This window comes from Homalodisca vitripennis, chromosome 2 (assembly GCF_021130785.1).
Source record: "Homalodisca vitripennis isolate AUS2020 chromosome 2, UT_GWSS_2.1, whole genome shotgun sequence".
In the NCBI taxonomy this organism is placed as follows: Eukaryota; Metazoa; Arthropoda; class Insecta; order Hemiptera; family Cicadellidae; genus Homalodisca; species Homalodisca vitripennis.
Genome location: NC_060208.1, coordinates 44,929,311 through 44,955,840, shown reverse-complemented (window position 1 = coordinate 44,955,840; position 26,530 = coordinate 44,929,311). Strand labels below are relative to the sequence as shown.

Here is a 26,530-nt window from a genome sequence, read left to right as displayed (position 1 = left end):
GTGGTATATGAACACGGGACACATATGAAACTCTGGTAGTATACACAAGTATGTAATTGGTAACAATAAGGTAAATAATAATTAGTAATTTATTCAAACACATGTTTATTACAACAAATAAAAAGAAAAATCAATTTCCAATAAATTGCACAAATACGTGAAGAGATACATTTTACATAATTAAGTGTGATTATATTGAAAAACACGTTTTACAAAGTGGGAGGTCACATTCTGCGCACATGGTTTTTGTTCGTTTTTTCTGTCTGGTGATCCGAGCAGCGCTTGCATCTTCTTCTGGTCTGTCCTTCCACTGGCAAATGAGTACCGACGTTTGACATTGTTTTCACTCTCTTTGATGTTCTTCCAATGCTAGCTCTTCTTTTGACTGAAGTATTTGTTGATCCTTCGGCGAGCAGCTGTTCCGCTAGAGGCACCATGAAAACGTCAGAAGAGACGTTTTCCTGTGTTTGAACTTCTTGGTGCAAAATCCATGCGTTGACAACTGATGTTAGAAGAAGTTTATAGAACACCTTTTTCCACAATTTTTTTGACTTCCTATCAAAAATCGTACACACCTACTTTTGATCAGAAATATCAACTCCTCCATTATTTCATTGTATAAAGCAATAGCTTCAGGGCATGTAACATCCTTTCTTTCTCCATTTTGTTGCATTCTCTTGACTGTTGTCACAGTGTCTGAGTGTAAGTTACTCAGGACAACAACTGCTTAGAATCCTTCCATGACACTGCTACTACACCTTCCTTACAACATAAAAATTCACTCTCATATTTTTTAAGTTTATTTTCAAACTTAGGCACATTTACCCTGTTCCCGATGCAAGTTGCGACACTAGGATGGCGTGTTTCACATAACAATTTGACCGAGGTGAAAAAACGATCAAATGACAGCACAACTTCTTCCTTGTCACCTCTTACAGTTGACGAAAAAGTTTGCCCACAACTCTTTCACCTAATGAACCGTCCACATTTTCAAGATCTTTACCTGCATAAACATTGAAGTCATAGCAATAGCCAGTGTCAGAATCGCACCTTTCCCATATTTTTATGCCCCTCTTTATGGGTTTCAAGGGAAACATATTGTTTCATGGTCGGACCTACCCTTGAACTTAGCCATTGATTCATCAATGCTTTGAAATATTGCTTCTGTTCTTGCCTTAGGAAAAGTATGTTTCAAACAATAAACTAATTCATCTACATAATAAGTCTTGGTAGCATTCTCAGGTTTGTTTGGCAGGTTGAAGTTACAGCTTCGACATCAACAACTGAAACCTGTTCCTTGATATAGCTTTCTTTATAGCTACATTTCCCATGGATTCTTGCATGGACCAGTAGTCAGATATGTTTGGTAAGCGATTGTAGCACATGATGAGAACGCAGCCTATTACAACCATTATTTCATGATAATTTGTCTTAGCTATATTTTTTTTCTTTTGTTTTTGTAGTATGTATAATCTTTCATTTGTGCAGTGCGATATGTACATAAAAAGGGCTTTTAGGGAAAACTTCCAAAAATACTGTCATTTCCTTTGAACCTCTGTTGATTTTAGCTAAAAATTATAGGCCTAACTTTTATTGGCAAGGATTTTCTAGGTTTAAAAGTTTTGTTTTTACCTTATTCCAAATGATTTTTGGTCTCTCGTTACCTACAGGCTTATTTTTACCTAGTTCCGTTCTATTCTTCTTGTTAGTTTTCGGCTGGGTACCTGTTCTTTCACCAGAATCTGCAGTGGCCTGATGACTGTTATCGGCAGTGTACGGCCTGGTTGCTGGTTCCCTCGCCAGGATCATTAGAAACCTGCCCACCGTCATCAGCATCATCAGGTTTTTGAGCAGCTGGATTTTCAGAAGCGTCATCACTTTTTTCGGAAGAATCAGATTGGTGAACGTCATTATCACTGTCAGCAAAAAAAACTGTTCACATTCACTTTTAGAACAGTCAGAAGGTTTATAGTCAGGGTCATTGTCGCTATCATACATCAAATCACCTTCCGAAGGTCTATCAGGTTCACTTGAAGGAAACTCTAGCAAACTACTTATGTCTTTACTATTTAAATGCGACATGGTCCTACACTTACCACTGGGACGTATATGTCCCGCACTGAAAACACCACTGGGACACCTGTGTCCCAGCACAAAAAAAGACAAGAATATGGCAAATTAAAACAAGTTTCACTGAAATAAATCAATAAACAAATTGATTGTATATACAGTACGGTTATCTGTAGCTATTAGGGACACAAAATAACTCACTATATTGAATTTAAACAGTCACTAGCAAAAACAACAACACCATAACCTCAAAAGTGCAACCACATGGTCAGAACAAAACAACAGTGAAATAAAAACTGAGTGCTCCAGCAAGTTATTGTGCCAATACAGCAAAAGTGAAAAATACCCACCTGTAGTGACTATTACAAAAATTGCCCTCAAATTTAGCATCATTTAGTGCCCATATTTTTTTTTATTCTCTCGGGACATATGTGTCCCAGTGGTAGTGAAAGGGTTAAAACTTCTTAAATCAGTTCATTTTAAAAAGGATACAAGCTTTGTTCTTCCTCTAACATTTCCTTGAGAATGCGAGCATTGTTTTCTAATTCCTTCAGCTGGTACCTGGCCTTGGCGGACAACAGGTCATACTTATTGGATGTCCTTGGCTCATACGATCTCGTGTTGAGCAACTCCACAATAAATCTGTGTTGTGCTTCACACGAGGCATGCTTGGATGACCTAGAATATTGGAAGTTTTAGAAATTGATTGGAGACTACACTACAATTCTTAACACAGTAAAAAACACCAACATCCTATATTAGTTGAAACGTAAGTATAAATTGTGTATGTTTATTCATACCAAAATTTATTTTGAAGCTTACCAAATGTGTCCCATGTGGAGTGAGTGCAAAATTTACATTTAGCAAACCACTGGCCTAATTAAAATTTGAATTAGGTATATTTTTAGTGTATTGAAATAAAAAATTCTAATATAAATAAAATTAAAATCAAAAACGTAAACCAAAAAATTTTCTATTATTAGCATAAATATTTTATTAATTGTATGCCACAGCACCAACAATTTTAACATTGTAAGATATAGATTACAGGAGTGTGTTTATATATATATTATAAAATTCAATTATTTTATATTTGGCCGTATCTGTCACATATGCGTTTAAATAACCAAATTAACATATGTTCGGAAGACCAAATACTTGTCAAATGACTTTTATTTACATTAAATTTGTATAAATGGCAATAGCCTTATTTAATTTCAATAAACATTGAATCGCAAAAAGTACTTGCTCCGCCGGGACTCTAACCCGGTTAAGTTTTTAAATAGTCAAACAGTACTTGAAGACGCTAAGTTAAGATGTATATTTGTCTTTAAATAAATTCCTGGTTGAAGTTAAAGCTAGAATGTTAGACCACTTTATAACAAAGTACATGTACGTGTAGCATGCGTCTTTTTATAATTATTTTGTTGTAATTCGCAGGATACCTCAGCCTACCAAAAATGTTAAATCTTCTATAATTCAATTTATAAATATGAGTAGTAATGGCCATCATTAAATAATGTTCATTATTTATTAAACTTACTTGAATTATTGTGTATTTGTAAAATTAACTTGATTTTTCATTTAACCACAAACTATTCAACCGATTGTTCTGAAATTTAACATAGGCATTCTAAGGATCTGTTGGATGAATATATGCCCATTCTGATTTTGAAAATCCCTCTGGGCTACGCCCCACTGGTCTTTAAAGTAAAGCAACAAAATCCCGCCTTGATCTCTAGAGTTGTAAAATATTTATTAAAAGAGCATTTTTAATGTAATCAACTTTTTTGTGTAAAGTTTGTATATTATTTTCAACTTTTTAACATTTATAATGAGTACAAATAGTTTTAACACCATTTTATGCCATTAATCGCCATAAATACCACACCATAAATGTTTTACACATTTTCCTCATTGTGGCAACAAGGCAAACATAGGCATTGGAAATATAATTCACTCAAACTAGTAGTAGTCATACAGGTCCAACACCAACTAAATTGCGTGCAAAGGTTGCTAACAGTGCAAATATAAGAGACAATGTAGACTGACTTGAACTTGAGTCTCTCACTTGCCGGGTGAGTGCGCTACCACTACACCACAGAACACTTGTTTTTTTATGAATCAATTATTTTGTATTTGGCCGTATCTGTCACATATGTCTTTAAATAACCAAACAAACAAATGATCGGAAGAACAAATACCTGTCATATGACTTTGATTTACATTCATTAAATTTTAAACGTCATAAAGTACAAGTTCAAAATCGCAAGTATCCAATGATGTTGATATAGTGCTTATGAGAAAAAATTCTTAGCATTGTCTGCAATCAAGTAAGCTTCGTAATAATTTAAACATATATTCAGACCTTGGCTTCATTCATTATTGAATGTACATAAAATATTTACAGCACGGTTATAAATATATTTCGGTAGGCTTTAATAAGCAGCCTATACTCGTTAACCGATTGTTTTTATCAAATGATAAATTTGATATTACAATTTATTTAACTTAACATATTATTTCAACTTATTAATTATAGTAATGTTTAACCCTTAATAAGTCGCGCCCTAATTTGTTACACTTTGGGTCGCGTGGAGTACAAAAGACCGCAAGTCATATTTTTGCGTTGCGTTTTGCCCTTGTAAATGTTAACACTTTTATTTTGTTATACATTTTGAATGATCGTTAATAAAGGAAGTAAATTAAACAAAATACTTTAGTTTACAGGTAATAATTTATTTTTTAACTATAAATGTACAAATCCCAACACATTTATAGTTAGTTGGTTTCATGTATCAGAATAACAAAACAGTAATTGTATTGTTATTATAACTCAGTAAAATAAGGCAAAATAAGGATGCAACCTCGGAATGAAAGATAATAGGCTAAAATTTTGCATACGTCTTTATTTTGATGGTATAAAACTTACCTCAAAAGTCTCATATAATCACGTGTACGCGTCTTTAGATATTTAAGGTCAAAGTTCACGAAAATCAGTTTTTTGCAAATATCTCGTTTCCCTTACGCTAAATGACTTTCAAGGTGGTTAGAGAAATTGTAGAACGGAAAATCCTCTTCAACTTTTGTATGAAGTAATTTTATGTACGTTCAACCCTTTTTGAGATACAGCGCAAAGAGTAGGGGACCGCTTACCTGTATATACGATAATGCGAGGTCAGCCAGTAGAATACAATAAATAAATGAGTTATATTGTTAATTATTCACTTACCATTATTATTATTATTATTTATTACTTAATACTATTATTATTGTAGCGTTATTATGATTATTATTACATTTTTATTATTATTTATTATTTAATATGCCTAGAAGACGAAACCACTACAACATATATATCATCGATGGTGGATTTCTCTTGCATCGCGTTGTATGGAATAAAGATGATACTATCTCTGATATTTTGAATAAATACGTCAAATATTTACAAACACATTATGGGTCAAGTATCGTTGTTTTATTTGATGGTTACTCAAACTACACTAAGAACATTAAAGCAATGGAACAATTAAGAAGAACTGCTGGTGTTTCAAAATCTTACGAACTCCGCTTTGATGAAACAATGGAGGTGGCACTCAGCCAAGAAAAAGTGTTATCACATTCATCTAATAAAAAAATTATTTATAGACATACTTATCAACAAATTAAAAACTGTTGATATCACTACAAAACAAGCCAGAGATGACGCTGATGTTTCCCATTGTAGAAACAGCTATTGCAGAATCTAAACTTAAAAAACTTCTGTCATTGTAAGAGAAGATATTGATTTGCTAGCTATCTTGATAGGACGTGCTCAATCAACATCAACAAGAAATTTTTTTCAAAAAAAATGGGTAAGGGTAATGTGGAGACAAAACTGAATTCATCGAAAAGTTTTGATAAATACCCCTCATTCTAAGAAACACATATTATTTTTTGCACGCGTTTAGTGTATTTGATATGACTTCTGCGCTTTATAAAAAGAAGGTAAAATATTGTTTATTAAAATGTTCGAAAAAAATCACGATTTAAATCAATCAGCTCAATTATTTAAACAAAAAAAACTGCTCTGTACAAGAATTATTTGAAAATGGAGTAACGTATTTTCTTAGCAACATATAATGCTCCGAAATCAGAAGTCTTTTTGATACACCCAGTTCATCAAATCAACAAGACTTGATAACTGCACTGGTTTTGTTGAGTACAGCAGGTCGTCAGCATATCCTTCGTGTCTATTATCAGACTCAAATTTGGTTGGGAAATGATTTAGAACCCCAGGAATTCGGCTGGGTAGTGCAAATGAACTGGAACCAATAACAACAATATTACCACCAGCACCAGAAGAACTGCTGAATACATTATTTTGCAATTGCAAGATAGGTTGTGGTTCTAATTGCGGATGCAGGAAATCAAGATTGCGATGCACTTTTAATTTGTGGGGAGTGTAATGGACAATCATGCCTCAACGCTTCATCAACTTCAGATAGTTTCAATGAAGAAAGTGAATATGCACCTGATATTCTTGACTCTTTCTATTCTGATACTTTAGTAAACAAGAATGATGATAATGAATCCGATATTGAAACAGCCAGAGGAAGAAGAAGAAGAAGACGATGAACAAGAAGAAAATTAAAACAAAAATATTAATCATTAATAATGAAAACAAATATTTTATATTTGTAATTTTAATAAATTAATTATTGGATCAATAAATAAATATATAATTAAAATTCATTTGAAATATTTCTTTTAATATTGTGTGTTTGGTAAAAATAAAATAAGTATTATTTAGAGAATATGTAATTTATAATTAACCCTTTGAGTGCCACGGCATATTTCCCAAGTCATACACATAAATTGCCGGAGCATTTCCTTCTGTTTTGCAAGCGTGTGTGGAAACAACTATATTAAAAAAACTATTCAACCGATTTGAATAATTTTTTTTTAGTTTGTGTGTTATAAAACAAGGTATTTTTTCCATATAATATTATAATTTTATTTTTATTTACACAAAAAGAATATAGGTTATAACAAAAAACTAAAAAATGAAAAAAAAAAAAATTTCAAGTTTGAACTAAAATTTTATTTATACAATATTTTTTAAATTTTTTTTTAGCTATACCATATGAAAGAGCATGAAAAACTGAACAAAAATCATGCATAATATGGTATGTTACAGTAATATTTAACCATATACTGCAATATATACAAAATACAACAAAAAGCAATTTTTGTTCAAGTTTGTCAAAAGTTTAGAAACAATATTATAACTATCCTATTTCACTCAATGAAGTAAGACGACTGTAAAATTACTAATTATATAAAAAGTATATAAAAATATACACAGGCCTACAATATAACCTTACTTCACCTAAAATCAATAGTTGATTGGAACTTGCGTTTTACTTCATCACCAATCCAACAATAAAATATACGTCACTAAACATGAAAAAAGAAGTTTATAAATGCATTGTAAGTTTTACTGAACACAATTGCAGAATAGTAATAACAACTCAGTTTTCAGCATAAACACACGAAACTAGCACAATGTAAACACACAACAAACGAAACTGTGTAGTTAATGGCAACAAGTAGCAGCTGACCAACTATTGCGTCATCTGTTTTTTTTTTCTGATGGCAAATAACTACAAGGGGGGCGGTGAACAATAAAAATCAATCACAATCAATTGTTCGAAACTTGTAGATTGCCGTGAAATAAGTTATTTGTCAAAACAAAAAAAATGAATTATATGTGATATTAAATTAAATACAAATCGTCTACTGGGTAGATGCCGGCAATTTATGCACATTTAACAACATCTACTATGTAGACGCTGGCGGCACTCAAAGGGTTTAATATCTATAAATATGGTATAATTTTGTAAAATCACGAATGAAATTCCAGCCCTTCAAAGTGGATTATAGCTGTGATCTAGACTTTGAAGTGGTGGGAATAAAAACTGATCTAAATTCCGTGGGAAAAAAATTACTATAATTGGTCTATATAGATCTCCCAATGGGTGCAGCAATACTTTTTTTGAAAATATTGAGACCCTTCTAAATTATATCAATTCAAAGTTGTTGAAGTTTATCATCATTGGTGACTTCAACATCGATGTGCTAGACAACACCAACCCCCTGACCCAGCGGCTACGCGACATTCTCACTTCTTTTGGCTTGATCTGGTCCGTGAGCTCACCAACTAGAGTGACTGCCACAACGAGTACAGCCATCGACAACGTCATCACAAACATCTCAGACGTTTCGGTCTGTGTCCTGAACACGGCCCATCTCAGACCACTTCGCGCAGGAAGCCGTAATTGCACGCCACAACCCAAAATTTGAACCGCCCCCGTGAAAATGAAACGAGATCAAAAACCCGGAAATGTCGAGCAATTTATAAGGTCGCTCAGCAAGGAGTCTTGGTCTTTCTTAGAGTCTTTCGAACGAGTGGATGTGGCTTTCGACGCGTTTTTGAACCGCTTCATTTTTTATCTAAACATAGCTTGCCCATTCAAAAAATTTAAAGAGTCTACTCAAGCGAAGAAAAAAATCCTGGATTACTCAGGATATCCTCAATTTAAGAGAAAGACTCAAATTTTACCACTCAATTTATGTCAAATCCGAAAACGAAGAATTCAAAATCTTTTATCGACAATTTAAAAAAAATTACCGCAAAGAAATAAAAAATGCCAAAGCAAGAGACGTTTGAAAATCAACTACAACAGTCCAACAATATTTCAAAGAGTGCTTGGAACATTATAAAAAAGAACACAAATTCAAAAAAATGATTCAAAATTCACCATTCCAAAACTCAAATCTGAAAATTGGACTGATTCATGATCATTTCGAAGTGGCAAGCAATTTCAACAATTTCTTTTCAACTGTGGCTGCATCAGACATTTTGTTAAATATCGGCAACCAAAGTCAAGAGCCAATGGCGGGGACCGGTTTCGTCCATGGTCCTTTTTTCCTGTGTCCGAGGGAGAGGTGGCTCGTGTCATACAGGATCTCAGACCGAAAAAAAATCTAGTAACATCAATGGTACGTCTATGTGGTTAATCAAAAAGTGCTTCAAGCATATTTTGACACCGCTCACAAAAATTGATCCATCTCTCTTTTGCACAAGGCATTTTTCGTCTGCACTGAAGACAGCAAAAGTGATTCCAATTTTCAAAAAGGACGATCCTTGCATATCCAGCAACTATCGTCCGATTTCAATTCTTCCCACCTTCAGCAAAATTTTCGAAAAAACATTTCTCAAACAACTTGAAAAAGTTCCTCAATCATTTTGAAATCATCTGTCCTGAACATTTTGGGTTCAGGAAAAAACAAGTCAACCATTGATGCTGTGACGGATCTCATCAACAACGTTGTCGATGGCCTGGAGAGGAGAGAACATGTGCTCAGCATATTTCTCGACCTCTCCAAAGCTTTTGACTGTGTGCATCATGCGACACTGTTGCACCAGTTGTGGACAAGTGGTATTCGGGGTCTGCCGCACCGTTGGCTCTCGTCTTACCCTCGCGGACAGAGAGCCAGTGCGTGCAGATTGCGAATGCTCTGTCAGACAAAGTAAAAATGCCCTATGGTGTGTCCCTCAAGGATCAATATTAGGGCCAGTCCTTTTTCATAATTATACGTCAACAGACTGAATTCTTCAATCCAGAATGGAAAAGTGGTTCAGTATGCTGACGACACGACTCTCTGCATCAGATCAAAATCAAAACAAGATCTCGAGGTGAAATCATTCATTGAGGTGAATTCATGCATTGAACATTTCTCAAAACTCAATTTGAAAAACAAACAGTTCGAAATCAAATGTGATGAATTTTTGCCTTCGGCAACAAGAGCATTGGCAACGACCCGCAGTGATGGTGTGATGTACTCTTGGAAGAAGCAGAATCCATCAAATTCCTTGGAATGTACCTTGATCGAGGACTGACATGGATGATCACATTGATAGAGTCTGCTCAAAGGTTGCTTCAGGCATTTATGTTTTACGCAACCTTTCAAAATTTTGTTCCATGGATGTATTGAAAACGGCTTATTTTGGTCTCATACATCCACATTTATCTTACGGCCTTAGGCTGTGGGGAAGTTGTTCTAAATACAAATTCGAAAGAGTATTTAGAACACAAAAGAAAGCCATCAGAATTCTTTCAAAACTGAATCCTAGAGAGTCGTGTAAAGGATCCTTCAGGGAGCTTGGATTGCTGACTTTACCCTGTCTCTATATTCTCGAGGTCGCCCTGTATTGTTCGACTAAAATGCCAGTTGGTGCAGGGCAGGGACGTCCATCACTATGAAACAAGAGGCAGGGACAACTTTCGTAACCGAGCAACACAGGACAACAGCATTCGGACATTTGCCATCCCAGGTTGGTGTCACAATCATCAACAGGCTCCCTGAGGAAATTAAACATCTCGAAGATCCCAAAACATTCAAATCTCGACTAAAAACGCCTCTTGGTGTTAAAGGCATTTTACTCCGTTGAAGAGTTCATGATGGGCCGCTGGGATGAAAATCCTTGAAATTATCAACAAACAATTTCCCAGTCCTGATGTTCCAGTTACCATGAAATTCTAAATAAAACTTGTTAACTGCCTTGTTTATTGACTCTCACATTTAAGTATTGTGTGTTTTAATACCTCAAATGTTGACGCATGCAATGCAAATTGTGAAATTGTTGATTGTTTGATGCAATAAAGAATATTATTATTATTATTATTATTATTATTATTAAAATAATAAATAATTAATAAAAATGTAATAATAATCATAATAATGCTAACAATAATAATAGTATTAAGTAATAATAATAATAATAACGGTAAGTGAATAATTAACAATATAACTCATTTATTTATTGTATTCTACTGGCTGACCTCGCATTATCGTATATACAGGTAAGCGGTCCCCTACTCTTTGCGCTGTATCTCAAAAAGGGTTGAACGTACATAAAATTACTTCATACAAAAGTTAAGAGGATTTTCCGTTCTACAATTTCTCTAACCACCTTGAAAGTCATTTAGCGTAAGGGAAACGAGATATTTGCAAAAAACTGATTTTCGTGAAACTTTGACCTTAAATATCTAAAGACGCGTACACGTGATTATATGAGACTTTTTGAGGTAAGTTTTATACCATCAAAATAAAGACGTATGCAAAATTTTAGCTTATTATCTTTCATTTCCGAGGTTGCATCCTTATTTTACCGGACTATTATTGTATGAAATACTAAGTTATATAATGACATAGCCTAATAGATTACTTTAATATTGCAACAAATACAATAACTTCTCTCTTTGAACAGAATAAAAAACAGCATACTACTTTGCAATAAGCTATCACAACTGGTTTTATGTAAATGAAATGTAGGTTTATAGTACTACATACTAGTATACTAAACAAGAAAGATGAGTCACAAGAAATTTAAACTCGTACGGTAAATAGAAAACTATTATAATTAATTAATTGTTTGCTTAACGTAAACAATAGATGGCAATATTATTAATTACACATCAAGTGTTAAAATTATAGACTACAAAAATAAATTCATAAAACTAGATACTGTAAGTATTGTTACAATACCACTGAATGTCTTATGTCGGTTTTAAATTACATAAAACAGCTTGTAGAAATAAGGGAAACCACTCAGTAAATTTTATGGTATTCAAAATATTTTCTAATGTGGTTTATGAAAATAAAATAAAAATGCCGAGCAATAAACCAGAATAAAAACAATACAGTTGAAGTGCAAACCTGGTGCTGCAGTCGGCTGTCCAGAAAGCTCTCTCACTCTTTGTCTGAGGGTCACAGGAAGGGTCGAGATTGTAGATCTCTTGATCATTTGTGGTGTACATAAAGCCTTCCCTAACGATCAAATAAAGTTTCTTCTGTTTGTTGCCTCCTGTTGGCAATTACTACGTAGAATTACGTAACAGTTGATTCCTGCTATGTTTAAAAATGAGAAGAAAAGTGTCAATGACCATCTATTGCTTCTTCTTGCTACACAATATGCACCTTTCATCTGGTCTACGGTATCAACACCTCCCTTGTATTTGTTATAACAGGTGAGCATAATAGGCTTGTATTTTTCACCAGTGTCTTCATCCAACGCATCCGTATGGTGAAATGTAGAAAGCAGCAACACAACTTTATTTTTTTTCGGGACATAAGAAAGCAAAGTCATGTCATCTTGGTAACCAAACAAACTGCTGCATGGCCTTCTTGACTTTTTGTCAATAAACGTGGGAGGGATTTCACGTTTATTCTTCTTCAGTGTGCACGTAACAGTGAGAGAGTGGGTATCCAGGAGTTCCTTAGCCAAAGGAATGGAACCGTACCAGATGTCGCCCTCTTCCAAAAATCGGAGTGATTAGGCGTACAGCAACATCTTTAGCAGCATTGCTAAGATGTATGGGCCAATGAGTTGCTTACCACAATAAATTTCTAAATTTCTGGTATAATACGTTCTTGCATCACACAGTGCAAAGATCTTGATTCCATAACGAGCGGGCTTGTTAGGGATGTACTGTCTGAACTTACATCTACCGTGGAAAGTCTCGAGCATCTTGTCTACAGTCACATACTCGCTAAGGCTGTAATATTTCTGGCATCTATTAACAAACTCCTGGAAAACCTCTCGGATGGGAGCCAATTTGTCCTGTGTCTTCCTCTGCCTCCTAGTTCTTATGTCATCGAAACGGAGTGCTCTAAGGAGAAACTTGAAGTGCCTGAGAAAGTACTCAACTCCGAGTCCATCTACAGCCCATAAGTCTTCTAAGGTTGTATGTGAAGACTTTAACATTCCCACCAAGTACAGCAATCCAAGGACGGCATGGATCTCATCTCTATCCGTTGGCTTTGCATCTCGTTCACGGTTATAGTACCGACTATTTTTGTCAATCCATACATTGGTATAACGGACAATTTTGTCAATAAGACTGTCAGGAAAAAATAGCTTCCAACTTTCAAGAGGTGATTTTTCAGCTACAGCTTCCCCTTTTGGACATGGCAAGCGCACACTGATTCGTTCAACACGAATAATGTTATGGCGTCGAATTCGGCCGCGTAGGTTAGCAACATTCATGTGTACATTCCATCTAGTCACTAAATCCTTTCCAAGAATGAAGTTCTGATTTTCCTCAGTAATCTCTTCTTCTCTTTCTGATACATCCTCTAGAGATGTTTCTGAGCTGGTTCCATGGTCACTTTGTTCAACTTCATCATCAGATTGGTCACTTCCTTCTCTCTCAATAACGACTTCACCACTATTTTCAATATCAGGGTTATTTTCCAGATTGGCAAACAGTTGTCGCCTTAGAAGCTGTCTGTCCTCCTCTGCCACACGTTCTAGTTCCCTTTCTTCCTTCTCCACACTTGATAACATGTCAAGTAAACATCCATTGACATGTTATCAATTGCGCTCGTTATCATCCATTTTTACTTAATTATAAAACATATACACCAAAAATGTAAGTATAAAATACTAACACCCAAACTGAAAAATTTATCACAGTTCAAGTCACATGGGGCACAAATGACCGCACAAAGAGTTACTCTGTTGGTCGTGTGGAGTACAAAAGACCACGCTACTCACAAATAGACGTACACGATGCCACAACCTTGAGCAAACTGGCTAGGGAGTGGAGGGGGAAGTGGGGAAGGATATGCGAAGTGGAGGGGGTTGCAGGGGTAAAACTTAACTTTCTACAAACCAAAATAAATTTCTTGCGGAGCTTTGTACACCACGCGACCTATGAAGGGTTAATGTAAACAATAAACAAGAACAAGTAACTAATTTTTTAAGAATTTATAAATGGCGATGAATATGAATAAATTGTGTGAGATAAACGTTGTAAAGTTCTTGGTGAATGGTCAAGAGAAGTTTGAGGAGTGGAATACCAGTATTGATTAATAGACATGATTTTTGTATTGTAGGGAAGTGCGCCTGTCTGGGGAATCCTTCCTCCATTTCACAAAAGTTGTTACTAACTGCTGTGCAGGCAAGCTATAAATACTATAACGTTTCTCTCATATGTACTGTAGGTTTAGGCAAAAGATAGTTTGTTAATTTTTAATTTTATTGTTAGATTTAATTTATTAAAAATTGTAATTTACTATTTTTCTTGTTAATGTAATATGATTCTTGTTGTGTACGATATTATATAGTTTCAACGCTGGATAATATTAACAATCGCTCAATAATAACAATATGTAGGCCACTTATTTAAGTCTCCCCATATATTTTCATATATCTTACAGTTTGCCATTACAGCACAATACATATAGTCATAATACGATCCAGACACTACATTTTAGGTAGTTCCGCTAAACAATGTAAAGTTGTCGGACTTTTGTTTTCTTTTACAGAAACGTTATACTAACGAATCCAATCCATTGTCTCTAAACTTTTTTGTGCACAAATTATGTTTAATAATATGTGTTTTACTGATCTGCAATTTGATTACTGCCGATCAACTGTCATTACCGAATCCACTCAGAGACTTGCATTGTTCAACGACTATGAATATAAATATATTAACTGTATGCAAACTAATTTTTATAAAACTAAAATAATTATTTTATCCATCCAAGATTTTGACACAAAAGGTACTACAATAATATGTTTTGGCTATTGGTAATTAATGTACTACCAACTGTTAAACGTTAATATACAAGGCAAATTTGCAGCAAAATATGAACAGCAATCAAAATATTACTAACCAAAATTAATAATAAGTTGATTAGGTTTCCGCTCTATGCTTATTTGTACATAAAAACCGTGTTTTAGATATCAATAATTTGCATATTGCCCACCAACTGTCACTTGTGAATCTACACAGCAATACACGAACATGAATATAAAATATATGAACTGTAAACAAAGTAATACTTATAACATTATGATAATTATTTCACTAATCTATTGCTTTCATACACAAAGTATGACAATAACACTAAACACAAAAAAATATGATTTACCGATCAGTAATTTGTGTACTGCCAATTAGCTGTTGTGGCCAAGAATTAATGTATTTAGATACACGAAAATATAGATAGAATAATATAGTAGTTTCAAATCAAAATGTATTTATAAAAATCACAATATTTCCTTACTTCATCGTTAATTAAGAAGTTTCCTTGGAAAAATTATCATATAAGAAATATTAGCAATAGATACTGTTAATATTCAAGCACATTCCCATAAATTAAAGCATAATTCCTGTTCTTTTTTTAAACAAAATATTTAAGCATAAATCCCTAATTTCCTGGAATTTTTTATAAGTAGCCATTCTGTGCATTATAGTAAAAATAGTTTAGAACCAATTAAATATAACTAATGATTAGATGTCAAAAAATGTTCGGTAATTCTAAGCAATATATGGGTCAACCTCGATTTTTCTCATATTACAACATAATGTTCCAATAGTCAATTAGAAAAGGAAATGACTAGAATTTCTTGCCGGAAAGCAGTTATAGGAAGCAGGCAACTCATATTACATTATAATGTTCCAATAGTCAATTAGAAAAGGAAATGACTAGAATTTCTTGCTGGAAAGCAGTTATAGGGCGCAGGCAACTGCAAGAATTACCTATTAGTGATCAGGGGCACTGACGTGATCTGGGCTTCAAATTTGGAACTACTCGAGTTAATTTTTTTTCTAAAAGAGCAAGCAGCGCGAAGCGCTGCGCAGCGGGCAAGCATCGTGCGTGATCTTCGTCTATACTGAATTGATTCAGGCCAAAGGAATGACACAGATTACTTACGGAGATTTTGTATTGGGCGGATTATATTGGTTTACTTTGCTTTCCAGCATGTAATTATGTGTTTAAAATTGTTTTACATACATTACCTACATTATATTGTAATATGTAATAACAATTTATCAAAAATTTTTAATAAAAAAAAAAGGATCACGCACGATGCCTGCCCGCTGCGCAGCGCTTCGCGCTGCTTGCTCTTTTAGAAAAAAAATTAACTCGAGTAGTTCCAAATTTGAAGCCCAGATCACGTCAGTGCCCCTGATCACTAATAGGTAACTCTAAGCAATATATGACCGTCTGGCAGTTGCCTGCTCCCTATAACTGCTTTCCGGCAAGAAATTCTAGTCATTTCCTTCTCTAATTGACTATTGGAACAATATATTGTAATATGAGAAAAATCGAGGTTGACCCATATATTGCTTAGAATTACCAAATGTTCTAGGCCACTATATAAAACATTGTTGAAATCCAAAATATCAAAATTAGCGAAGCTGACACTTTAAATGCACTTCTTGTAGTGACAAAATATGCAACGGAGTAGACTTTAATAAGCAGACTACACTCGTTATTTGGTTGTTTTATCTAAGGTATTGATTGATTTTATGAAATTAATAATTCAGTATTATAATTTATTAACTTAAAATATGAGTTCAACATTTTAATAAATTATAATACAGTATAATGTTTAATGTAAACAATGAAACAATGAGAAATAACTAATTTTTGGAGAATTCATGATGAATATGATAACGTTAACTTTCAGTTCGGTAATTGTGAAGTTAACGGCTGGAGCAGCAAAATATGAGTTTCGCATTGATGACCTGTTGCTATCGTCGGGTAGAGTACAATAAGCGGACCCGGTTTCTTATATCGAAATTGGCAACCGATATTACTTAATCATATCCATCGATATAATCAATTGATACTAATTAATTATTTTGAACAATTAACTAATTAACTTAAATGATATAGGTATATCAACAGCTGCAAACACTTTAAGACAATACACGTAAGGTAATATTTCAATTTTACATAAATAACATTTTATTATTATTAATGGCAGTCAATTTTAGAAAACTACACAACATTGCTTTGAAAGATGATAAGGACATGTTTTACGTGGCTTCAACACGTTGGACTCGTACCGAAATCCCCATTATGTGAAATTTGTGGGAAAGAAACAAATGTGACTGTGAGAGGAGCAAATATGGTCGTCTTATGTTTTCCTAATATTGGTTATAATAATTTGTTTCATCACTGTTAATATTAAATTCACATTTTAATTTAAAAAATATGTTTCTTATTGGGGACTAAGTTTATAGATACTTTTATATCGATTGATAGTCTAGGATTTGAGATGCGAATATTAGGTATCGATGATTACATTCTTCGATATAAAAAACTGGGTCCGCTTATCGTACCCTAGGTAATTCTAAGCAATATATGGGTCAACCTCGATTTTTCTTATATTAAAATATAATGTTCCAATAGTCAATTAGAAAAGGAAATGACTAGAATTTCTTGCCGGAAAGCAGTTATAGGGAGCAGGCAACCGCCAGACGGTCATATATTGCTTAGAATTACCTATTAGTGATCAGGGGCACTGACGTGATCTGGGCTTTAAATTTGGAACTACTCGAGATAATTTTTTTTCTAAAAGAGCAAGCAGCGCGAAGCGCTGCGCGGCGGGCAGGCATCGTGCGTGATCCTTTTTTTTTATTAAAAATTATTACTGATAAATTGTTATTACATATTACAATATAATGTAGGTAATGTATGTAAAACAATTTTAAACACATGACCGTCTGGCGGTTGCCTGCTCCCTATAACTGCTTTCCAGCAAGAAATTCTAGTCATTTCCTTTTCTAATTGACTATTGGAATATTTGTAATATGAGAAAAATCGAGGTTGACCCATATATTGCTTAGAATTACCGTACCCTGCCCCTATCGTCCTTCTAAACAAAACAAAATAAGGTTTTAGGGTATCAAAATAATGTTCTATAAATAAGTTATTGGTTATTTCCACTCATTGAAACCTCATGTATCATTAATATGTTTATTTTTAAGATTTAAAACCAGCAGAACTATATTGTTATTTCAAATACCAATAACATATTTGTTTCCGATATTTTATTTTCAGTATTATTAAGAGTTCATGAATATCAAAGATTGGCCACTTATTATAGCCTACTGCAGCTGGATAATATTCATACCCTAGTCACTTATTAACCAATTTCCATTTGAAGAATCAATAAAAAAGTGTTCTTCTAACACACAATATTTTCTGTCTTAGAATATGGTTAGAGACTATAGTTTTAAGGTTATGTCATTAAGTATATTTTTACATTGAACACTCATCACCTCTACAATTCTGCTTTGAAAATGCTCTCTTGACATTCATAGTTTTGACATGATATTTTTTTAAGCCATAATAGTGATAGGTTACAAACCATATTTACAAGATAAAAAAAGCACAGAGCAATATTCTTTGATAATAAAGGTCAATTTAGTGGAAAATGTTTAAATTAACGTGTTTTAGGAATAAGAAGTAACTTATGCATAATTATTTCTGTTGTCTTGTTAATTTAATAATACACTTACCACTTATCCATTTCTAAATATGATAGAGCCATGTTTTTGTAATTTGGACTGTTAATATTACTTAATATAGATTTTTATTAATGAAGTGCACTAAATAGGTCTAAAATTGTATTTCGCCATTAATTTAATTTCATTATACCACTAAACATAAATATAACCTAAAATACAAAAGTCAATTCAAGCGTCAAACAGCAGTGGTACAGCAACAAGCAATATTGCGTTTTACCATTAAAACCAACGACCAATAAAGAACAGCACAATTTAACCCGTAAGCAGAAAATTAACAATAGTAAAAATCCGAAATAAAATCTTTGACTTTAAAAGAGAATAGACCTTCCATACTTTACAGGAATAACTGTGTGGCAGAAATGTTATTCGAATTTGGTAAAGTCAGCACTTCAGTTTGGTGACGCTTAGTCAGCGTCACTATAATCAATCTTTTATTTAGAGTTGTAATCCCAGAATACGTATTTAGTTTCAAAGAAAGACTTCGAGAAGTAAGCAGTACTGTTCATCTCTCTGTCACAAGGATGAAACGACTCTCTTGGTGAAGACACATGGTAGGTGTCATTGTCAAGTTAGAAGCCCTGTTTGAGAATTACGGAGTTAACGTCGACAATGTTGTCAAGGCAACAATGGACATTATTGCAGATCTGAAATGTTTCGGTACCTAAAAGGAAATTAATCTCAATCTATATGCGGTAGGAGAACATCACACAGCTTCAAAGAAGGTCTCTCATCCTCAAGCATAGGATGACTGGCGCCAGTGGTACCCTGAAAAGGAGCACCTCGAATGAGGAGTTCAGAGTTTCCAATTACATATACAAATTATCTGGTGAACTAAATAGCAGGAAATAAGGAAGGGCGGTGCTTTGGTATTATCCAGAGCACTATTTTTTGAAGAGTTTGTCTTAACGCGGACCTAAAATATACTACATTACTTATTAGAAAGAACAGACTGTATTTGACTTACTGTGAAAATTATATATCATTACGACCAGTTCCTGTTGTCTGCCTCCAAAGAGGATGTGATGTTGGTGAGGAGGCGGCCAGTCTCTCCATATTAATTACCTTTTATTAGGCTATATAAGAAAGTAAATACATACATACGTACGTATTTTAAACATAACAAGTTATCAACCGCTCATGTAATCTGAGCTTGAATTTACGTATTGCCTCGGGGATTTGTTTTTTTCTTTGTTAAAAAGTGCGGGGTGGCGCCTCCGAATATCACATTGATGGCCAGGGGTATTTCCGATCGGTACTTTCCCGAACTTAGATAACGTACCAGAACAACCACACTGATCTAACCCCGGAAAATGTGGACAGAGAGGCCTCCTTATCGCCAATATTGCTTCCTTTTTGGAGACAGAAAACAAAAGCCGGTCGTCATAATGATAATATGTAATTTCCACAATAAATAAAATAAACTCTGTTCTTTCTAATAATATAGTTTTTAATGTCCCCGATTATTAAAAATATTCCAAAAGTAGTGGCCTCAGGATAATACTAAAATACTGAAAGGATAATAATAAACCTTGACTCACGTTGTAGAGTTGCCTTGTATATATTTCATCCTCAGTTAGCTGGTCTAAGTCTCTCTCTTATGAATAGAATTTTTCCATTCCTAGTTCCCGGTTACGGAATAAATGGAAATTACATTAGATCGCGAGCGGATCCACTTTTGACGGAAGTGAAACTAGAGTTGTGGACTAATAAATGTGATAGCACAAGATAACGGCATTGCAGAGGAATTACTCAAACAGTGGCTTGCCCACAGCTGCTGTTGAATATGAATCACTGCTTGACCAATTGCAAATTCCATACTCAATGAAATGTCCAATGCGTCTTTCCTATCAGCAAGGTAATGGAATATCTGCCCGGAAACATCAACAGCATACAGTCATGTGGTATGTATGATCAACTCTGCAAGCAGTCGGGGCTGGTGGTGGTTTTTCTAATAGTGTATTGACTGCGTACAAGCTGGCTGCTTCGTAGTAGGGTTAGTGGCGCAAGTGCTGCATGCCTTCGAGGCAATTCAGTGGGGGAACCATACTCACACAGACTGGTCATGTTCATATGTTAAACATTCTAATTCAGCCAGGTTGACAGAAATATTGTCCACCTTGCTAAGCTGTGTTCCTATCAACCTCTTGGGAATATTTCACAGCTACCTGAAGGATAAGTAGTTGGTACGGGTGATGACTGATTAGACGTGCCAAAAGGAAACCACAGCAGGTGTACTTCAGAACTCGGGGCCTGGGGCCATCCAGGTTCATATAGACCAAGACTACATCACGCCTAAGAACATTGTGAAGTACCTTTTATATAAATCTCACTTTTTGGCAGTGCCATAGCTAAGAGGGGATATTAAAATGCAATACTCCCAAAATGTTAGAAAACTTATTTTATAAAACAGTAAAAATTTAATATGACACAAACAAATCAGTTTAGACAGTTGAAATAGTACATTACACATTCTAGCCCATTAATAGTAACTGAAAAGTAAATGTTTCAATAGTCAATGGATTGAACCTAGTCCTAAATAACCCAACCATGTCCAACGATCCCTGATCAGTTGGAATCCAATTTAAATTATCAGGCCTCTGCCATGATAACGTTCATTGTAAACCTACCACACACCTTTTAACAAAAGGGGTCACTGTGTAGTGCTCGAGAATGCATTTGTGACTACCCAATGACTTTGACCGTACTGAATGGTAAAGTCGATATGTAAAGCACAACTATAATTTTTCATTATCGAATACTCAATTCTCATTATTTTTGACTTTATTTTAAGATTTGTCTCAACAAGTTTTATTATGAGACCATGTTAGGCAACTACATTGCAAGTTGTGTTATTCTGTTCTAGATAAGACCATTTTGGCATCACTCACACCTTACCAGTTTTTTTTTTTTTTTTTTTTTTTTCCATTTTTTCCATTTTTTCTAATCTTTTGATGAAATCATAACGAACCGCTAGGATATCTAAAAATGCTGGGTTTAAAGTAAGTACAATTAGTCTGAAGGAATGTTTGGAATTTATGAATGTGTGTGAATGTTTTGAGAGACCTGAGAACCTACCCAATGAATTACATTTTTAACTATTTTTATAGAATGTACATTATGAATATAATGCAATGAAAAGATTATTATTATTATTATTATCTCTGATATCGCACTTCCACTGAGCACTTGTTAGACCAAACCTTTAGTTCAGAGTGCACAGTGACATTATACTGAGCCGGCAGTCATCAGTGAGGCACCTGTGAGAGAACCATAACATTTAACATTTAACAATTGTACAAGCGTACATCTTAAAATGAAATGATGGTTATTTTATTGAATGAATTAAGTTTTGGCAATAACTCATCTGTAAATTTCATCCTGTTTTTAGCTTATTTTGAAACTTCTTCTTTAATTGTAACTTCTATTTTTGGTATGTCATTTTTAGCAGATTTGAAATAATAAGAGCATATTTAAAATAATAATAGTTAATATTTCATTTCGGTACTTTGGGATTATACCGACCACACCAGTATGAAGAACACAAAAATATAAATTTATAGAAACAAAAATGATAGAACGAAAAAACAACTGTTTAATTACATAATTACAAGCATTTACAGGTATTGTGATCGGTATTGTTGTCGCTGTTATCTTATCTTTCTCGATAATCCCGATTAGGGCAGGGCGCGGCATCACATGATTTGCACGGTACATAATTGCCTTTCCATTACAATTCAATTTATATTTCTGATCAGCCCCTCTAGAATTTGATATTTTACTGATAGGTACTATCTCGAGGGATGTTTTTCTTTCGTCGACATCAGCGCGGGCTTCGGCCGCCGAAAATGCTGCCGAAGCCCGCGCTGATGGCCGGAGGCACTCGCATTTTGGGTGGCGGAGTGTGATCAAGAATAAAAACAAGTTTTGAGTGTTTTTTCAATAAAGAGTTTAGTTTTAGTTTGGTAATGTTTGTTTTTGTTGAATTTTTGTGTTTGGAGAAATGTAGAGGTAAAACACGGAAGTACAATAAAGCGACGCACCAGCTGAACGGGCGGCGAGACTCTGCAATCACGTTATCTACTAGACCGCTCGACTTTTACCTCTGTCTGAGGGTGGGGAGGGGTTTGCGATAAGACAATTCCTGTTTTATATTGACGAAATGATGTTTCTACGCTAATCTAGTAATCAGTAGAAGCAAAATGTCAAATAACTATTCATGCCTGGGTGTGGTCGGTATAATCCCAAAGTACCTTCATTTCAAACAGATTTTGTTTTATTTGCTGTGTAATATTTTTAACTGAAAACTGTAACGTGCCAGTTTTAATTTTTACTTTCAAGAATTTGCTCTAATGAAATTCAGTTATTTTTCATTTTAGATAAATATTGTGTTTTAGTTACTGATTTAAGTTTATGGCCCTTTCGATTTATTCTGTAGTACTGAATAAAGTCTAAAAGCCAACTTAAGTCATAGCTTATTTGATGAAAAGTTAAATTAAAACCAGTTATGTTTTTAAAAATTGTGAAGTTTTCTTTAACCCAGCAGTGGTCGCTGTGGGTCATAGTGACCCGCACGTGACTTTTGTCATCTGTCCTGACTATACAAAAATATTAATTTTTCCGGCCTTTCGCATACCTGCCTGCCTCCCCACCCACTATAACTCAGGACAGTTTTGTTCAGTTTAAGCGAGACTGGTGTCCGGGAGAGACACGTGTGGGTCACTGTGACCCGCAGCGACCGTTTTCATTGTCAAAGTGTCTTAGATAAAATTATTTTTTGAACAGTGTTTTTTTAGTGTTTATGGTGTTTTTTATTAACATTTATAGCATATAATTTTTTATTCTATGTTATTGTTCAAAAACTAAGTGAAATGGCTGAAGGCTCAAGTACAAGTGCTCCCTTTCGAGGGGCAGAGCGTGTAGTGTTGGATGAAAACAGAATTCTCCAGGCCCTGCAAGAAGATGTTGAAACTGGAGCTGAAACTGATGTTGGAAGTGACGTAGATGAAATAGAAGAAAGAGAGGACGATGCCTGCAGAAATTCAGATACAGAGCAGAGTGACGAAGATTCGGAAAATGATGGACCTGTGTCGGATGATGAAATTCCTCTTGCGTATAGAGGACATTACCTAGGATTACCTCATATTGTTTAAAAATGTAATATAATTTATTATAATAACAAGTTAAAGAGAAAATCTTTAAACTTTAAGTTTTTTGAAAAATTAATTTATTTTCAGGTATCAATGAGGAGTGCGTCCCTGACTTGTTTTACTTCAAACATTTTTCTCAAGATAATATTTTAAGAATAGTGATAAGTTTTGATTATTTTAAGATGTAGTTATTATAAAATTAATTATATGCAATATTAGGTAAGGTTTAAATACTTCATAGTGGTTTTAATATTTTACTTAATCTTAAGTTTTAGTTTTTATTTTATTAAATTTGACAGGAGAATTTACTAAAAATATTTCGAAATAATGTGTGTGTTTTAAATTTTATTTAGGTATATTGTATCTTAAACCAATAAATACAATCATTAAAATTTAAATATTTTGTAACTAGATTTTTATACAGACATTAGAAAATTAGTCAACACAAACTGCTAAGATTTGTGACATACATTTCATAATTTTAAAACAACATGTAAATAAATAAAAAATGTTTCCGAAACATGTTAAATTCTATTACCTAGCTGTAAAATTAACATATATGTAATATTAATTAAATAAGTAAGAGAGCTTTCAGATATAACAAGGTTTTAATTTGCGGGTCACCTAGACCCACAGCGACCGGATTCAGGTGCGACATAGGCGCGACTACTCCCGGGTTAATAACATTGTATAAAACTTGCTTTTATTACTTATTTGATTGTTCTTAAGAACAACCTTTCCTAAATATGTAGTAAGTTAAGAATACAAAGTTTTGAGTTAATCCTATGGTTGGTTTCACAAAAATTCTTAATTTTTAAAAAAACTAAAACTAAAAATAGTTCATTTCCAAACCAAGACTTTCCAGTTGATAATAGTTCACTGCGAGTTGCCTGGCTGACGTTACAGCTAAACTTTAGCCATTAGGTTAAACATGTTTAGTAATACAAGAGTCAAAGTCACTATAAAGAAGTAACAGATTAAAAGACAAAAGATAACAATACTGATGCAATTTTACCTATATTTTATATTTTTAACTGCAACCAATTAAGAGAACAAGAAATTAGCACACAACAGATACAGTAAAATCAGTGGCGGATCCAGGGGAGTGGTATGATCCCTATTGCCTCCTCCGAGATTTTGATGAAGGGCATTTTTATGAGAAAATACTTGTAATGTAACCATAAACAAATAAAATAAATTTAATTTTATGTCTTTCCAAACATTTAATTTTTTGTTGTATAGAAATGCAAAATTGTCTGTTACAGTAATGATAATAGTGTACTAAAACTCTCGTGGGTCTCTGCTAAAATGAAGACTAGATCCGCCCTTGAGTAAAATACACTTCATATTTGTGTGTATCTTCTCCAATATAATGTACTTTCTCAAGTTGCCATGGTACACTGCCTGGCTTTGACAGTTTTGAAAGTATCACTGATCATGAAAACTTCACTGTAAAAGATAAACGTACCAGAGGAATGTTGGGTATTCCTTCCATGGGATCTACAGCTTCTAGCTCTCCTGGTTGCCAAGAACAGGAGTCAATGTCCATGTAATTGTGGTCAATACAATAGTTGCTAGATGTTCCGGTGAGAGATTAAACTCTATTTGAGATATTAAACTTCTTGGATAGAATCCCTAAGGTAGAGCAATGGTGGGAAGAGTTGATTCAATAAGAATGTTATGTTCAGCTTCTGTTCACCATCCACTTAGTCCAGCGTCTGAAGTCTAATGCTGTGACAGATTTGACTCCTGGAATCTGAATCAACATCCATCTGAGATCCAAACCAGTCGGCAATAAAAAGCTCAAAACGAACTCTCGGCATCGTTTCGACATCATAGACACCTGGACTACAAAAAAATGTAATCAAGATGAAGTGGTGTTCTCATTGTCTCATCAGGTACTCAATTGTGTATGTTATTTGAGAATTTCATTTAAATGCCAGTCATTTAAAGAGCCGAAGATCAAATACTACCTTTTTAATCCGAGTAAAAGTGACATACATGGTTACTCAAGCGTTGAGTGGTGATGTAGAACCTAACCCTTAGAGTGGTGCGTGTCCCAGCAAGTTGAAAGGATAACCACCTGAGATTACATCCGAGCCCAGTGAGAGATAAGTTTTGTCACTTTATTGACCTCCAAATCACAGAGGAATAAGTTATTAAAATGTATTTACCTGGAAATTATATTTAAAACTATTACTGTACTATTTATTATTTATTTGGGTGTTAAAAAACTGAATTTCTCAAAAAACTCAAGCGATCATCTAAATGTAATGTAAAAACTAATAAAAAAGGATTTTTAACAGCCTTATTAGAATAAATTGTTAATGAAATAACATCTGAAATGCAATTAGGATCGTTGCTGAACATTTATTATTTAAAATTATAAAAGTTTAAACATAACATTTATAGCCTTTGTTACTAATATACATTGAAGAAGTTTCATTCTTTTGTAAGAATCAGTAGAGCTCAACCGGGATCTGGAACAATACAACTTTACATCCAGCTACCCAATATTGTGTAAAACAATCATCATCTCACACTAAATTTTTAATCAAAATACTTTAAACGGTTCTAAGGATCACGGTAAAAATTCTTAAAGAACATCAAATTCAGATTATTTACAAAAAAAATTAATTTTGAGTTATGCACCTGTGTTGACAAAAGAAAGCAAATTCATATTCAATTATTAAGACTTAATTCTATCAAAATTTTAAAAAATAATTTAGATATTTATGTACTGTTTTAAGTGAAATTCAAATACACATCAACTCAACATTCAATAGATTGATGAGATTATTCATTGATGCCTTACCATTCACGAAATCGCCCATACCCATGAACTAGTGGAACCACCGCATTACAACACGCACTGTTATATTAATAGCACTACAATGGTAAGGCAACACACTGTTACAATTTCTGGGT

At 34.0% G+C, this 26,530-nt stretch overlaps 1 protein-coding gene across 1 annotated transcript in view; it reads right to left on the bottom strand.

Moving 5' to 3' along the window:
* Positions 1-18,777, bottom strand: part of LOC124356165 (syntaxin-8) — a 39,446-nt gene extending 20,669 nt beyond the window's left edge. Inside the window, exons 1-2 of the mRNA XM_046807328.1 lie at positions 18,447-18,777; positions 2,563-2,748 (exon numbers count right to left, since the gene is read on the bottom strand). Of these exons, the coding sequence (XP_046663284.1) occupies positions 2,563-2,748; positions 18,447-18,478 (218 nt within the window). The 5' untranslated portion in view covers positions 18,479-18,777. The remainder of the gene's footprint in view (positions 1-2,562; positions 2,749-18,446) is intronic.
* Between the last annotated feature and the right edge of the window lie 7,753 nt (positions 18,778-26,530).